A 16,306-nucleotide genomic window follows, 5' to 3' on the forward strand; every position below is an offset into this window, starting at 1 on the left:
AATTCCACATACTCCCTCATTTCATGAGAGTTGAGAAAATGGCAGAGGCAATTTTGAGAATGTTACTTTATGGCACAGAGGAAATTGACCAAGGCACTAATTCTCTATAAACGTCTACGTGATACAATATAATTACATGTGTCCTGTGCCATGACAACCTTTTCCCCCATTCACCATAGAAAAGTGCAACTGAGTAAATAGATTTGCTTTCACGAGGCGCCTTCAGGAATAAATAGCATCGTCAGACAGTGAAGTACGTTTTGTCTGTTGAATGATGCTGACATCTAGTGGCGTATATTTGTACCAGTACCAGGATTTAGCTCATGGTACAGGATGTCTTGAAGTTGTGACTGTTTAGTGTTGTATACTATACATTCTTCATTGGCTATTGAACTTTCTGTGGTGCAAAATAATGCACTCAACACATTCTTGAAAGAGTAATTATCTTCAGAGCTTTTTGGAAGTCTCGTTATCCACAATTGAAAAGTGCTGGTCACCAACATATTATCACTGATATGTAACTGTTTTGTTTTGCAAAACATAAGGAACATATTTGGGTGCTCAAATACAACTAAGCACAAGCTCTTTTTAAAGGCAATAAAGAGCATCAAAATATGCTTATTGGACTTGTAATACTCAACAAATGCAAGAAAAACTACATATGTTTTAATGACAATTGGATATATCTTCTCACCAGTGGTGTGGTGGAAAGCAAGTACAAATACTTGATTACTGCGTTTAAGTAAGAGAGTTGGGAAGCAGGAAAAGAAGTTATATCTGGCCACAAAGATCAGATGCTTAAAACAGAGGCACTACTTCGTTTTTCTCATTGCCAATCCTAACTATGTACAAAAGTTTGCTGGACACTGTTTTTTTGTTTGTTTGTTTATTTTTTTAAAGAGGAAGTCAACCCCCCAAATGTATTTGCAACAATATATTCTATGCGCTAGGGCTGTTCGAGTTTGCCTAACAAGAAATTCCGATTATTTTCTCTCAAACCCGATTTTACGGGATGGATGGATGCCGCCCATTGATTGGATGTGAAACTCCAGTTCCTTTTAAAGATAGTTATTGCTCAGCTAAGATGTTTAATGCTCAGCTATGACAAAGAGTGCTTTGCTTAGTATCAAAGCTAATCACGATAGACAATGCAAAATAGTACTGACCACTTTGGCCTGCTTTCAACCAATGGCATTCTTCTCCCAGATATAATCATTATTGTAAAAAATGTGATACTTCAACAAACTTGTTATGTTAACTTTGAATATTCACTCGGCTTTGGCAAAACAACGAGGAATGACGAGGAAAAAGTAAGCAAAAGTGTCGTGGTGAATGCCACTACGACAAGTTATTCTCAGTCTCTGCGTAAAGCCTACGGAGAATCTGTAAGACGCAACTTCCAGTACGAAATTTTCAAAATAAAGGCATCGCATTTCAAAATTCAGATGGCAGCCATTACAAATGTCATGCGATCTACCAATATTACCTTTGCGATCAACTGGTAGATCGCGATCAACATATTGAGCACCCCTGGTTTATACTGTATGTCTCCAACATTCCTGATTCAAATGATCAGCTCATCAGCAAAGTCTGTAAAAGCTGGATAATGACCCTGATCATTTGAATCGGGTGTGTTGGAGCAGGGAGACATATACAACATCTAGGATACCAGCCCTTGAGGACCGGAATTGCCTACCCCTTCCAGAGAGTCACACAATGTCACATGGATGCGGCAGAGTTGCCCTCCTGCGTGGGTGGGTCTCAGGGAGTATAAAGAATAGGAAACAAACATATTTGGACAGATTAGACCTTCTTCCGCATCTTGCAGAAAAGGCTCCACGGCATTGTCTCGATTTTCCTGGCATGCATTGAATAGTTCAACTGAAAATACAGTATGCAGTCTTCCGGTGGTTACTCTTTGTGTAATATAACGAGCATTAAAGATAAAAGGACCAGGAGAGGGGTTCCCTTAAAACTTTTCAACACCCTTGACTTTAGTGAGCATAAGCGGTAGAGAAAATGGATCGATGGATTAACAAAATTACATAGAGTCTTTGCGTAATGGAATGGTACTGTAGTATCGAACAATGGCGGCTGTTCAAATGATGTGGAGGATTATCCATCAAAAATAAAGTGAGCAGTAGCGCAATAATGATAAAGTGTAATGACAATCGAGGAGATGATGCAGAGAACCCTCACACAATTTTAAGTGACCTGTAGCACAGTAATTGTGATATAATGACAAATGTGCATGATGCAGAGTCCTTGAGCACTTTAAAGTGTCTAGTGGTGTAGAAATGTGATCACAACAGTTATAAGTACAAATATGCAAGATACAATAATTAATATGGTATTACTGGTACTGTCCTCACAGGGTTGTACAATATTGGAGCACGTTGGCACAAATTGCCTGTCAATTGCAGTGGCTTAAACACTGCTTGTTCCTGTATTGTGCTTATTTATCACAAGAGGGCTGTCGTTGACAGATGACATCAACATTGGATTATAGGCGGGAGTGTTCGCGCCTTATTTGTTCTCTCTGTACCTGGCTCTCGTAGAGAGCAGTTCATGTGTGTTGCTGAATAAAGTATGCCACTTGACTAAAGAGAGATGGGTCTGCAACATCAGAATTATTCTGCTGCTGCGACCGGGCAAAAGGTATGAGCCTATACGCCGCTCCGTACCCATAGGTTTCATCAGTACCGTTCAGTTGTATTTTTCAAATCAAATCACCAAATCAAATCTTATTTACAGACCATCTTTGACATATAGAAATGTAACTCAAATTGCTGTGCAATAAAAACATCAAAATACAACATAAAAAGAAGACCCGCTCCCTCCCTGCCAACATACACAAAGACAGATCCACAAGCACACTTACACTCCCCCCCACATACACACACTTACACTCCCCCCCACACACATACAAAACATACATATAACCTGATAAACTATCCATCCATCCATTATCTGTACCGCTTCTCCTCACAAGGGTCGCGGGGCGTGCTGGAGCCTATCCCAGCTGTCTTTGGGCAGTAGGCGGGGGACACCCTGAACTGGTTGCCAGCCAATCGCAGGGCACACAGAGACAAACATCCGCACTCACAATCACACCTAGGGGCAATTTAGAGTATCCAATCAACTTACCATGCATGTTTTTGGAAAGTGGGAGGAAACCGGAGTGCCCGGAGAAAACCCACGCAGGCACGGGGAGAACATGCAAACTCCACACAGGGAGGCCGGAGCCGGGATCGAACCCACGACCTCTGAACTGTGAGGCGGACGTGCTAACCAGTTGACCACCGTGCCGCCCTGATAAACTATATAAATAAAAAACTATATTAACATATAACCTGATAAACTATGTAAAAAAACATTTGCGTAGTAGTTGTATTAAGTTCATTTTGTCTTCCTTGTTATCTATATTTTGGTTGGTTCATATATAACAGACAATCGAGATTTTTAGGTCGTTTTATTACCTGACATGTTTCGGCGTGTACTTCAAGCCAAAAATATATATATATATATCTCGATTGTCTGTTATATATGAACCAACCAAAATATATGTGAAAAAACATGGACAAGTCCCCCAAACACATATATAGGTTTTAAGTACAGTACATTTGGATTTTAACTTTTCTAACTTATGTGGAATACATTCTAATTTAATTATTATTTAAGTACAGATTTTTTCATACGTTTTAGCAAAGTATTGATGCTCATGATGTGTATAATGTAACACTGGTCTAAACTTTTTAATCCTATCTGTTAAGTGCAGTTTAGTTGCATTTGCCTTTTAACAGATGCTTTTAGCATTGTCAAACTGTTTGTTTTCAAACATTTATTCATGTACATTGTTAAATTTATGTGCAATGGATTTAAAACAAATCATTTAAGTACGTATTATTTTCTTAAATTTGCTATATACTTTATTTAAGTGCAGTATTGTTGTTCAAACTACATTGCAGTGTTTTACAATAATATTATATTACATCTACGTTATAGGATTAAAGCCTCTGCCACGCTTTTACTGAACACACGGGCCTATAGTATTTTTTTGTTGGCCATGTTGGTGCTTGGAAGGCTAAGTGACTTTTTAGGTGATATTTGGTATGCATTTTTGAGAAACACTGGTAATATTCAACAATGTTAACCCTTGTATGATGTTCGTATTTTTGTTACTCAGCCACTATTGATGGGTCTGGTGGACCCGCTAGCTAGACTCTAGCGGGTAGAATTTTGAGTTTTCAAACCAACACAATCAAATAATTTTCAGTTAAAATACTCAACAGATGTTTACTGCATCCCAGTTGCAAGTCATATGAACAGCAAATATAGTTAATATTTTCCCTTTACCTTTGTTAGATCACATTTGTGTGCTACTCCTTTTTTTTTTTTTAAATAAAATGTCATTAAAAAAAAAGAAAATCCCATGCACGTGTGTCATCACCATGAGGAGAAATGCCTTTGTTAATTTTTCTTTTGTCAATAAAAACTGAACGGGTTCCAGAGACCCGCGAATTTTTCTTTTGTCAATAAAAACTGAACGGGTCCCAGAGACCCGCGAACACCATACAAGGGTTAAAGTGCTTACTGTGTCTTTTTCTACACTGATAGACTGGATTAAGGTGACGAATATCAAAGTGGTCCTTGCATTCTTCGATTTTCCGTATGCGGTCCTTGGAAAGAAAAGGCGAAACTCGCAGATGTAATGGCCCCAAAACATTCACTACATATCCCACAAACAACTGCGAAATGCGCCTGCACCTCTATGACGCGAGATTGCCATGAGTCATCCAATGGTTGGGTCGAGTATGATGATTGACGCACAAGTCACATGCTACCATTGGTTTCTAAGCGGTTTCCAGGAAGTGAACGCCACCACTTGGAACCACCTCCTACATGTGAGCTCAGTCGGCGGCACCACGCGCGGCGTGTGGAGGAGAGAAACCGGCGGAAAGGCAACGTCATCCCTCGGACCACCGACACGACGTAGAGTAGAAAACAGCGAGCGGAGCGGCGTTGTCCGAGGCAGGTACTGTATTGATTGTGATTTCAGATGGTTTAATCCCAACACCGCAGTTGCTGTCGAAAGAAAACGTGGGGGAAAGTAGGTCGAATTAGGTAAGAAACGGGGTGGACTTTAGGGCCTGGCAAACTGTAGGCCTGTTAGCTACCGCGCACTTTACTGAGAGAGAGCCCGGGTAGAAGCTCTCGTCTTCGGTCAGTTGTAGTTTCAATATTATTTAGGTGCCTTACAGGACACCACACCATTCATTTGGCGAGGTACGAGACTGTGAATATGTACCAACCATTTTTGGTTATGACGACAATTCGATCGTATTTACGCTTCTTTTGCTACATTTTAGGTGCTGATCAACTACAGCAGAAAGATGGCGGACGACCCTAGCGCGGCGGACAGGAACGTGGAGATCTGGAAAATCAAGAAGCTGATCAAAAGTTTGGAAGCTGCCCGTGGGTAAGGACGCGATGCCATGTGTTGTGTCCGCGTGTGTTGGCCGTTGGCATTGACTTAACACGGCGTTACCCGGCTGAGGTTATTGTGTAAACGTCCCCAGTCGCAACAGCTGGACATCAGCTACGAAGGGCCGACTTTGGGAGTGGTTAGCTTAGCATCGCTAGCGTTCTGCCGCTGTGGCTGCTAGCCTGCTGGTGAATGGGTGCAGTCGTCGCATTTCGCCGGCCTGTTAAAAAAACGGTTGTAACTACGTGACCACCTCAGCGTTTTGAGTTTTGACACACAAGGGGTACATAAAACGAGTTAAACCCAGTAGACAGACTAGAAACAGCGATGCCGAAGACATTCGTTATAAACGTCATCTCTGGAGGGAGGCCGCCATGGATGTCTTTAGAGATGTGGCTAGCTGTAAATGAGAGGTCGGAAATCTTCCGGTTGATCCATTAGTTACCCGAAATGCGTGCATTTTTTTTCATCAAGTGACGTCAAGCGTTGAATTGTCCTAAAAGCCCATGAGGCTAGCCTCATTATATAGCAGTAATGTCAATATAACGTAATTGGTTCAACATGGTCAAAGATTACTGAACTGCTTTTGAAGATCTTGTAATAATTGAACTTTTTACAACTTGTTATAGGTGGTCCAGTGGTTGTTTTGCCCACTAGTCACACTGCTCGTTGCTACCTACCATTTGAGTGCTGTCAGCCTGCCTGTGGCCCGCTTGTGTAGCCAGTGAACGGAGAGATGGAAATGTGGCAGAGGTGCAACTTGTACTCAGGCCTTTGTGCCTGAAAAGTCACGTTTTTTTTTTTCTGTACTCACTTTTCACTAGCTTGCACTATACTGCGTTTAAGCGATTTATTGTGTCTGTCCAATAGCACAAATATAAGTATCACGTTCATAGCCTGGCACAGTTGCAAACCAAAACAGTGATGTGACATTCAAATGTGTTTCAGTGTACAGTGGTGCCTTGACTCATGTTAATACTTAAACCTCAGATGATGAATGTTTCCCCATTGAAATGAATGTGAATGCCATTATTGTTTTACAATCCCCATATAACACCAACATTTTTTTAATAAGAAACAATGCACTCTCCAGTATTGCACTTAATAAAAACTTCCATTGTAACATAAATTGAAAACCACAAAACCAAAAATGATGAAGGATGAACCAAAAATGTGGTCACTGAAAATGATTTTGTCACTGAAACAACACGACTAAATCTGAATGTTTTGATGGTGCAAGCAAACATCCTTAAAGCTAGCACTCTAGCTAAGCTAACTAACCAACTATGACGACTGGGACACTGCATTGGAGCTTGGCGTGAGATTGACTCAGAAGAAAAAGAGGGGGGGATAAAAAGATTCTCGTCACTCACGCCGCAGTGGCCTCCTGCCCTTGGTCGGCCTTGCATGCGCCAATGGCCCACTGAACTGAGCAGAGGTGAGCGGCGTGAAATGAGCTAAAAATTCCCTTGCCACTGTAGCCGGCCATTGGCCCAGAGCGAGAAGGCTGCCTGGCCACAGTGGCCATTGAGGGATGCCTCGTGGGCAGTCATAAAAGGTTAAATACAAAACTTGTAATTCTTTGTTTTACATTTAGTTTTCCAGTAAACCTTAATCAGGAGTGGCAATAACAGCTTAAAGAAAGAACTTGGCCTCCTTTTTGAATACTTTTTCACCATCTGCCAAACTGCTGCTTGTTGTGAAGTTTGCTGTCGCCATCCAGCACTCGTAACTCAAATGTTTGCTTCGAATGCAAGACAAGAAAATGGTCAAGCAATTGCTTGTATGCGGAAAAACCCAAGTCAGGTCACTTATAAGTCAAGTTATAATTGTATAATAACAGTAATACCCTCCTCTTTTTTTAGTAATGGCACCAGTATGATCTCCCTGATCATCCCACCCAAGGACCAGATTTCTAGAGTGGCCAAAATGTTGGCAGATGAATTTGGCACTGCTTCCAACATCAAGAGTCGAGTCAACAGACTCTCCGTACTCGGGGCCATCACCTCTGTACAGCAAAGACTAAAGCTCTATAACAAAGGTAGGTCAAAAACATCAAATAGAAATGTAATATCCTGACATCTTTAATTTCAATGTAATACATTATACTGGTTATAAACTTTCAAGGGTGGATTCAACTTGCATGCTGCCATATATTTTTTGTTGCACACATATTCAGTGGCAGGGGTTGGGTGGGATTCAGTAGCTTTGCTCAAAGGCGCCAACTTTTCATGTGTGCATGATAAGATGCCCAAGTATGGCATAGTGCACTTACAGGGTGTTTGTCAACTCAATCTCATCTCTTTACCTTTTGTTAATGGGAAAAGTCAGTAACAATCTTCCCTTTGCTTATGTTTATGTTCTGACGGAGTATGCACAGGGTGACCTGCTGTGGTGATAAAAGTGGGGCAGGCGGGACTGAGCAATTCTTAACATGCTGCTCAGGGCTAGGCTATGATTTCCAATTTTGTAAGATTGTACATATTTAAAAATACTTCTCCGAAGTCTGTTTTATCCTATGGGAAACACCCTTGCTAAATAGAAATGTCACCATTTTATTGAATATGGATGATATTGATTGCATAGCTGATCTTTGGCAAAATTTATGCCGTTCAATATTCATCTGAAAACAGCACATTTTTAATCATTTTACTCTTCTCTCCGCAGTGCCACCCAATGGCTTAGTTGTGTACTGCGGAACCATTGTCACAGACGAAGGGAAGGAGAAAAAAGTTAATATCGACTTTGAGCCTTTTAAGCCAATCAACACTTCCCTGTATCTCTGTGACAACAAGTTCCATACTGAGGTGGGTATTTTCACTTTTGTGTAGATTGAACTTAAGTTGTACAAGTTCATTTTGAATTTGTACTCATTCCATTTTGGCTCATGCTCTCAATCTTTTCCTTTTAAACGTAGGCATTGACAGCCCTGCTCTCTGATGACAGTAAGTTTGGCTTTATTGTGATTGACGGTAGTGGGGCGCTGTTTGGCACACTGCAAGGGAACACCAGGGAGGTGCTGCACAAGTTCACTGTGGACCTACCTAAGAAGCACGGTACAATACCACAATGCTCGCTCAACTGATTTTTATATTTGCTACAATCCATCAAGGACTTTCTTTCTATTAATAGTAGTTTTTCCCCAATTTGACACTTTCTCTTCATCTTTGTTATAGGCAGAGGAGGGCAGTCAGCTTTGCGTTTTGCCCGTCTCAGAATGGAGAAAAGGCACAACTATGTGAGGAAAGTGGCCGAAACGGCTGTCCAGCTGTTTGTGTCCAACGACAAAGTCAATGTGGCAGGAATGGTTTTGGCTGGTTCTGCCGACTTCAAGACTGAGCTTAGCCAGTCTGACATGTTTGACCCAGTAAGTATGTGTTCTAATTATGTCACGTTAAGTTTTACTTGTTTTTTCCCCTCCCTCCTCTGTCGAGGATGCTGATGTAGTATGTTATAGTTAACCTTAGTTCACATGATACTCAGATGTCTGGAGAGGGTGAACCTAAAGCCTTAATTACTTTAAATTCAATGTGTTTATTTATTTTCCGTGTACTCTTTAGTGCATTCTTTAAATTGAAGTAATTTCTTTGAAAATGAATCCTTGCTGTGTCAAAATGACATGATTTTCCTGGAGACATTTTACAGCTCATGCACATACCTATTTTCCTATTTTAGTTACTCACATTAGTTTGGTGACTACAGGTCAACACCATCACGTTGATTTTAGAACCTTTCGTTCTAGCTGTTCCTAACATCCGATTTGAAACCTAATTATTCAAGGAATGTCAAAAGAGCAGGAGTGATTTTGTTTACATCAGTGTTTTTCAAACTCTTTGCAGTTGTGCCGCGAGATATTGTCAGGTGTGCCGTGGGAAATAATCTAATTTGTGTGCCTGTGCTGTCTAGCGCTTGGCAGCGTAATCATGTATTTACTACATTGTAGTACTCTTCCATACCAGCAGGTAGCAGCACAGCAGCAGGTAGCTAACTGTATTTGTTTAGAGACAAGCGAATCAGTGAAGCATGTTATTCCAAACAGGCCCATGTTTCACACTGAGTAAGTATCAATATGAAACATTATAAAATGCTTTTTTTTTTGTTTATTTAATTCCTATTCAAGACGTTATAATATAACGTCATTCTTCAATGTTAAAAAATGCTTATATAAACAATATAACACTTATATTGTTAAAATGAGCCTTTTTTTCACAATTTCAGATGGTGGTGTGCCGTGTTTTTTTTTTTTCAATGAAATAAATGTGCCCTGACTCAAAAGAGTTTGAAAAACACTGGTTTAGGTAATAGTTTAAGATAATCACATCCATATTGATATATATACTGGTACAGTACAGCATCACATCCTGGAGTATCCTGGGATATTGCTTTTCTACAATAGTTATAAAAGAGCCATTTGTTAGTTAACACTAATAAGCAGCAACAAAACTATGATTGTCTGTTCAGCAGTTATTCTGCTCTATGAACACAAATGGCAGCAAACGTTGGCCTTAGCTGCAATGTTAGCTGTTAGCATGGCATGCTAACTAGCAGAGATGGGGGAGACTCGAGTTGCTATTTTTAGGACTTGCGACTTGCTTGCCGAAAACACGGGAATGACTTGACTTGGTATCTAAGTGACTCGACTTGACTGAGACGTGGACCTCATAAATTGACCAGTCATCCTGTTTATAGTTTTAAAATTTACATTTGGACACAGTTTTGACTTTTTATGAAGGGAACAAGAAAGGGGGCGGGGGAGTGTCAACTGGCAACCCGGTCAGCGTCACTTGTTAGTGTGATGCGGCAACGTACACACCAACAGTGTCGGAGCAAATCCGAGGAAGAATAATTTGATATTAATGGATTATTTTGGTCATGACGTTGATAAAAATAGGGTGGAAAAACTTCTTGTTTGCACCTCACGGGATGAAGACAGACACAACGACATCTAACATCATTCGTCATTATTAAAAAAAACACAGCGCGGTAAGACAATTTTAGTTTAGCTAGTGATATAAACACTGGTTTGGGAACAGTAAAAAAATTGATTTTGAACATTTAGGTACAACTAAGTAACGTAACTAGGGGTGGGATGGTTTGTGAAAACTGTCCAAACCATTCGTTTTGACTGTAGCTTTTCTTTTCGCATGCAAAAGTCCCCGCCCCCCCCCGAGGTGAAGTGCTGTGCACTTAGAAAGTAGATTCTATTAATCAAAACATAAGACACCTGTGTCACAGGCATGTTGCTAGAATAGAATACTACAGAGTCTATACAGAGTACTTCTCTGGTCGCGAGCGTATCTGCCATATTTTAAATTAAATTAATGCATGTCAACATCACACAACCTCAAAACGCGATAACCTACAAAGTGCACAATGCTAATGCCTTTCGTTGACACATGAATACACACACTAATTAGATTTGGGTAACAGATTGGCACCTGAAACAAAGTATGGGGGGTATGTTGTTTTTAAATCTGAAGAGTATCCACATTTGCACCCTCATTCATCATATTTCAGTATTTATCACCACATTGACAGTGCGCCACTCATGTAAACGTTAGTATGAAAAAGTAACATGCATTCTTCTAAATAATGTAAGTGTAGATATTCATTTTATAAGTTAAATTTTTTTTTACATTTCATTTATAGAGGTGTAAATGTTTATTACATTTTTAGAGATAATGTACTTTTTGTAGTAGGATCTGTGATATTTTTTTTTTTTTAAATCACTCCAGAATATGTTTTACTGAGTAAGATTTTATGACTTGACTTATGACTTGCTTGAACCAAGTAATGACTTGACTTGCTTGAAATTTGTTTTACTCGATTGAGTGATTGGCATTGTCGATCTGTTTTTAACCAGTGAACATTTCTGCTTTTAAATAATAGAGGTTACAGGCCAAAGTTCTGAAGTTAGTGGATATCTCCTATGGTGGAGAAAATGGCTTCAACCAGGCAATTGAGCTCTCAGCAGAAGTTCTCTCCAATGTCAAGTTCATCCAAGAAAAGAAACTAATAGGTAGGTTGTCTTATTAACATGGTGGCACAACTTTCAGAGCTCTCAACTAGAGAAATAAGTGCCTGTGAGATATACCAAATCCTCGTCATTTAAAAAAACGCATGCAGTTATAAGCCTCTCATTTGTGGTTCTCCAGGACGATACTTCGATGAGATCAGTCAGGACACCGGAAAGTACTGCTTTGGTGTGGAGGACACATTGAAAGCCTTGGAGATGGGAGCGGTGGAGATCCTCATAGTCTACGAGAACTTAGACACCATGCGTTACATTTTACGTGTGCATGGGGCTGAGAGCAACGGAGCTGAGAATGGTACACATAGACCACATACGCCTGAAGTCACCTGAAGGTGAACCGTGCAACCTCATGCTCATTGTGGTTTCTCTGATCCCCAGATGAGAAGACTTTGTACTTAACGCCAGAGCAGGAGAAAGACAAATCTCATTTCACAGACAAAGAGGTGAGGACTGCACACGCTGAAGTAATGGCGTCGAGTTAAATTGTTCAATCCCTCTGACTTTATTTTGACAGACGGGGCAAGAGCACGAACTGATTGAGAGCATGCCACTGTTAGAGTGGTTTGCCAACAATTACAAGAAATTTGGAGCCACGCTGGAAATAGTCACAGATAAGAGCCAAGAAGGATCTCAGTTTGTCAAGGGCTTTGGAGGCATCGGGGGTGAGCACTTTTAAGTCACAATAGAAGAAGATTCAAATATAACAGTCTTAAGGCTTCTTTATACTCCTGTGGTCAACATCCGGCAGCACATCACTGTGGCAATGCCGCGCACAGTTTGTCTTTATACTTGCGCGCAACCCACACGCGTTGTTTTGAAAATGTGTTGCAGTTTCACTCCAAGCCGGGGGGCGTCGCTATGGCTGATAATGATGAGGACACTGCCTGGCGGAATTTCCTCTGCCTTTTATCGGCAATTCCGGTCTGTGTTTTTACTGCCGAGCAATGATCAAAAATACAGCGACAACAATGGACATTGTGCCTGCTACAACAAAGGAACCTAGATGACTATACGATGCATTTAATTGTATTGCGAAAACAATCTGCAAGGTGGCAGCAAAGGTGTTGGGTGCGTGTTGGCTTTTTTACACACACATACATGACATAACACCCATGCCGCTGCCAAACTAGTTTGCTTCGCAGCTGCAACAAGCTGCGTGGTGGATCTTCTTCTCCGCAGTAACTAATAAATTGCCCTGAATCGAGCCGATGGAAAAGTGTACCTCATCGCAACATAAGACATAATGGACAAATCAGTGTAGAGAATGCGCGCGGCCTCGTATACCCAGCAACAATTTCAGACGGTGCACGGATTGTGTTGCAGACCTGTCGCCTACAAGCAATGCGGCAGTTGTTGCCCGGGAGTATAAAGAAGCCTTTGACTTCCTTTAACCTGCAGATACATGACGAAAAAGTTAGTTGCGCTGAATAGAGATTATTTTAAATAACAGAAGTATATCATGAACAAAAAAGCAGTTGCAACATAAAACTGTGATTTAAATAATACTCTTGTTATTTAAATGTTATGACAGTGAAGAACCTCACAACAAACCTGATGTCGCTCACGTTGATGGCTAATGTCATTCTTGTCTCCCTGCCAGGTATCTTGCGGTACAGGGTAGACTTCCAGGGCATGGAGTACCAAGGAGAGGACGATGAGTTCTTTGATTTGGATGACTACTAGGTAGTCGGGGACTGATATATTGGGAGAGAGAAAAAAACAACAAAGGAATGAAGAATTAAGGAAAGAAAAATGCCACCTCTCTTGCAGCAAGTGAGGGGCGCAACTGTGTTGACCACATAATGACAGCCAACTTCCAATTTACTTGTTTAATACACAATCTTGCACATACATTTCATCTGTACACACATTGAAGTACATCACACAGGCTGAAGAGGAGTGAAATTTTCTTTCATCCGGAGAGGGGAAAAAGCCTTTCCTGAATAAATCCCTGCCTTAGAGTGCTGGTTCCTTCCCCTAGTTGGATTGGACTTGACTCATTTTTATTCCTTATCACCCCCCATCCCACCTTTCCCCTCCATTTTGAATGAACACAACAGCGAGTTCCCAGAGTGTTTGCTACCCTCAACCCAGTTGGAAGATGAACATTTGACTCCGATACTATACAAAAAAATGTATTTTCCATTTCTCCCATCCTCCATCTTGTCCTCCCCTCTATGCTTAATCTGTTTTTTCTTTTATTTTTTTTACTGGCAACTGCTGCTGTTGTATTTTATGGAAGTGGGGGATTTTTTTTTTTAAATACACCTGGGTTTCTGTAGAGAAAGGGGGACAACGTATTAAAATTTGAACTGCTGAAAACCTTTGCTACCTCCTCATCTCCTGTGCTCTCAAACTTCTGCTGCCAGCCTGCCCATCTTGGAGAAACCTGAAGATTATTTTTCCCAGTTGTCAGATGTGATGTATGCATGACTGCACAGTAATTCCACGTGTTTGAGTCAACATTATCCAACTCTACTTTGAACATGAATCTGTGTTTCCAATTTTCCAGCAGCAGAAATCAAAGTTTTGGAAGTATACCTTGTTTGATTTGATTTACTACCAAGATTAAACCCCTCCTATTTTTGACTATCAATCCCAATATATATTCCACAAGTGAGTTGTTTGTATTTCAAATGGATTATGCAATTGTGTTCCTGTTTCTAAAATGTTGTAATGCATCTTAAACAATCAGAAAACACTTAACGATTTTGAGCCACTCTGTGGAGAATGTCAACGTAGATAAAAAAACATCTTAATTCTTATTTAAAGAAAAAAGACATATATAGCTAGCTAGCGCCGCCAGGTCTTTATATTCAGCTGAAAAGGACACCATGAAATTGATATGTATATTGTCAACGTGTTTATACTGAGCACCCACATCGTAAAAGCATTGAAGATTTTGCTGACTAATCCTTTAAGTGAGTAAAGGGAAGTGAAATCAAGCACTGTCAACATGTGATCGCAGACGACATTAAATTACCTAACATCCTCACAATAAGCAGTGTAGATGATCGATTTTGATTTAGCTGGTTCCTCTTCAGGATAGCAACAGCATCTTTGAGCAAATGCCCTTTTGTTTGGGGGAGTCACCGGGGAAAGCCTTAGTAGCTCGCTAAGCCAATAATCAACCAGTAAATTCGTGCTAGCCACGCCCTGTTAGGAAGAAACTGTTCAATCACCGCGTTGGTTGGACGCATGGGCGTTCCCATCCCCCACCCTCCCTCTTCACACCGTCCTACCCAATGCTGTGAGCTTGAGCAAAGCGAATGACGTCTCTGCATTTGCGGGCCGCCGACGCAGGGCTGGGTTTCCATTTTCAGAGCGAGTTTCGGGGGGGATCGTCAACATGGAGCCGGAGATGGAGGACAAAACGTTGGATCTGATGGTAAGACGTGTTCCAATGAGGCATCACGGACACAGGCGGTGTTGTCCGAGTCGTCTGGGGGAACCGTTGCTCGCTGATTTGAAAGGAAGAATAAACCGAAGCAGTTTGTCTAGAGAGGCGGAGGAGAAAAGTGGGGACCGGGAATATAAGGGAGGGCCTGAAATTAGCGATACATTTCTAGTAGTACTGCAGATAACTAATGTTATTATGTATGTAACTTTGTACTTGTTGTCATCGGGTGATTGTGGACAACCTATCAATTCGGCTACCGGTTGCAATTGGTGTTGACCACGACGGATTCGCGCAGCCGTCGGCCGAAGACAGCTGAGGGTTTCTCGGGGTAGTGTTCACTGCGGTGACGCTGCGCCACTTTAACTGGGCCCTGTCTGGGCATTAGCTATCAAGCTAGCACTGGCTAGGGAACGGCGAACCACTAAAATGTACGCTTATGTTTACATATTTGTTGTGTGTTGAAAGCCCTCACGGTAGAAGATATGTGGACATGCCCAATACTTTCCGAGGCCTGTGTGAATATTGCTAAAATGATCCTGAAGTGAAGCATGGCTGTTTATATTTTTGAAGTGCGTAGAAGGAAGTGTACTGCTTTTTCATTCATCTAGCATTACGCTTAGCGGCAGCAAGTTGCCATGTAGCTAGCTCGCTAGGTCTACTTGACATTCCTTTCCATATCAAAATAGATATTTAGTTGAGACAGGAGTAGCTGTTTGGCGTACTAATCATAGCCAGTAAACCACCATTCTAAATGCACTTTCTCACAATGCGGCTTATTTACAATTTATTTAGCTTATGTATTACTGTTTATGTCAGACGATTGGCTATCTTCAAAAGCTAGGCGGCTAGGGTATAGTTAGCTTCCCAAAAGCTACTGTTTCAATTGCACTGGATGAAATGAATAGTTCCTAAAGTTACGATACCTCTTTTTGACCATTATTACATTATCGACATATCCAGGTTCCCTTTGTTTCACTTTAGTTTGTTTCTGTAGCTACGTGGAGTTTAAACAGAGTTTAAAAATGAAATAAATACTTGATCTTTTGATGGAGGTTCCAGCCAGATATCGTAACAGAAAATAACATTCACCATGAAGTCACATGTAATGCTCTTTAAGGGTCAGCACTGCAGCATCTTTACAATACGAGTAACGTTACTGATATGACGATTTACTAATAAGGACAGTGAGTAGATTACCCGGTAAACGTGAGTTGGTGAGTAGCTAAAACAAAAACTGTTAAATCACTGTTGATAAACGAAAATGCTGATGTGCACATTTACAGATAGACTAATTCTGTGCAATACAAAAGTGATGCTAAACTAGTATGCTGTTTACCTGAAATTGTAACTAAAAGTACAACTCGAGCCTAGACTAAGTGCTGTATAA

The 16,306-nt window shown here is 40.9% G+C and overlaps 2 protein-coding genes across 5 annotated transcripts in view; both read left to right on the top strand.

Moving 5' to 3' along the window:
* Nucleotides 1–4,846: 4,846 nt before the first annotated feature.
* On the top strand, nt 4,847–14,139 carry etf1a (eukaryotic translation termination factor 1a). 3 transcript variants are annotated; one of them, XM_086023996.1, is made up of 11 exons: nt 4,847–5,031; nt 5,370–5,479; nt 7,351–7,526; nt 8,153–8,292; nt 8,403–8,541; nt 8,662–8,852; nt 11,375–11,504; nt 11,641–11,814; nt 11,898–11,962; nt 12,034–12,181; nt 13,120–14,139. In XM_086023996.1, exons 2-11 carry the CDS (start codon nt 5,394–5,396, stop codon nt 13,200–13,202), a joined length of 1,332 nt encoding a protein of 443 aa, XP_085880122.1. In that variant the 5' UTR covers nt 4,847–5,031; nt 5,370–5,393; the 3' UTR covers nt 13,203–14,139. The 3 variants fall into 3 exon arrangements, with proteins under 3 accessions (XP_085880122.1, XP_085880121.1, XP_085880124.1); XM_086023995.1 differs by having other exon boundaries at nt 4,848–5,035; XM_086023998.1 differs by lacking the exon at nt 4,847–5,031 and adding an exon at nt 5,140–5,286.
* Nucleotides 14,140–14,719: 580 nt separating this feature from the next.
* fbxw11a (F-box and WD repeat domain containing 11a) overlaps nt 14,720–16,306 on the top strand; it is a 32,465-nt gene continuing 30,878 nt past the window's right edge. The window contains exon 1 of one of the 2 annotated variants that reach the window (XM_086021767.1): nt 14,720–14,907. In XM_086021767.1, coding sequence (XP_085877893.1) covers nt 14,869–14,907 — 39 coding nt within the window. In that variant the 5' untranslated portion in view covers nt 14,720–14,868. The remainder of the gene's footprint in view (nt 14,908–16,306) is intronic. The other variant, XM_086021775.1, reaches the window with a different exon arrangement.

Source organism: Filicampus tigris, chromosome 2 (genome assembly GCF_054856515.1).
Source record: "Filicampus tigris isolate MCC_2025a chromosome 2, RoL_Ftig_1.0, whole genome shotgun sequence".
Taxonomy (NCBI): domain Eukaryota; kingdom Metazoa; phylum Chordata; class Actinopteri; order Syngnathiformes; family Syngnathidae; genus Filicampus; species Filicampus tigris.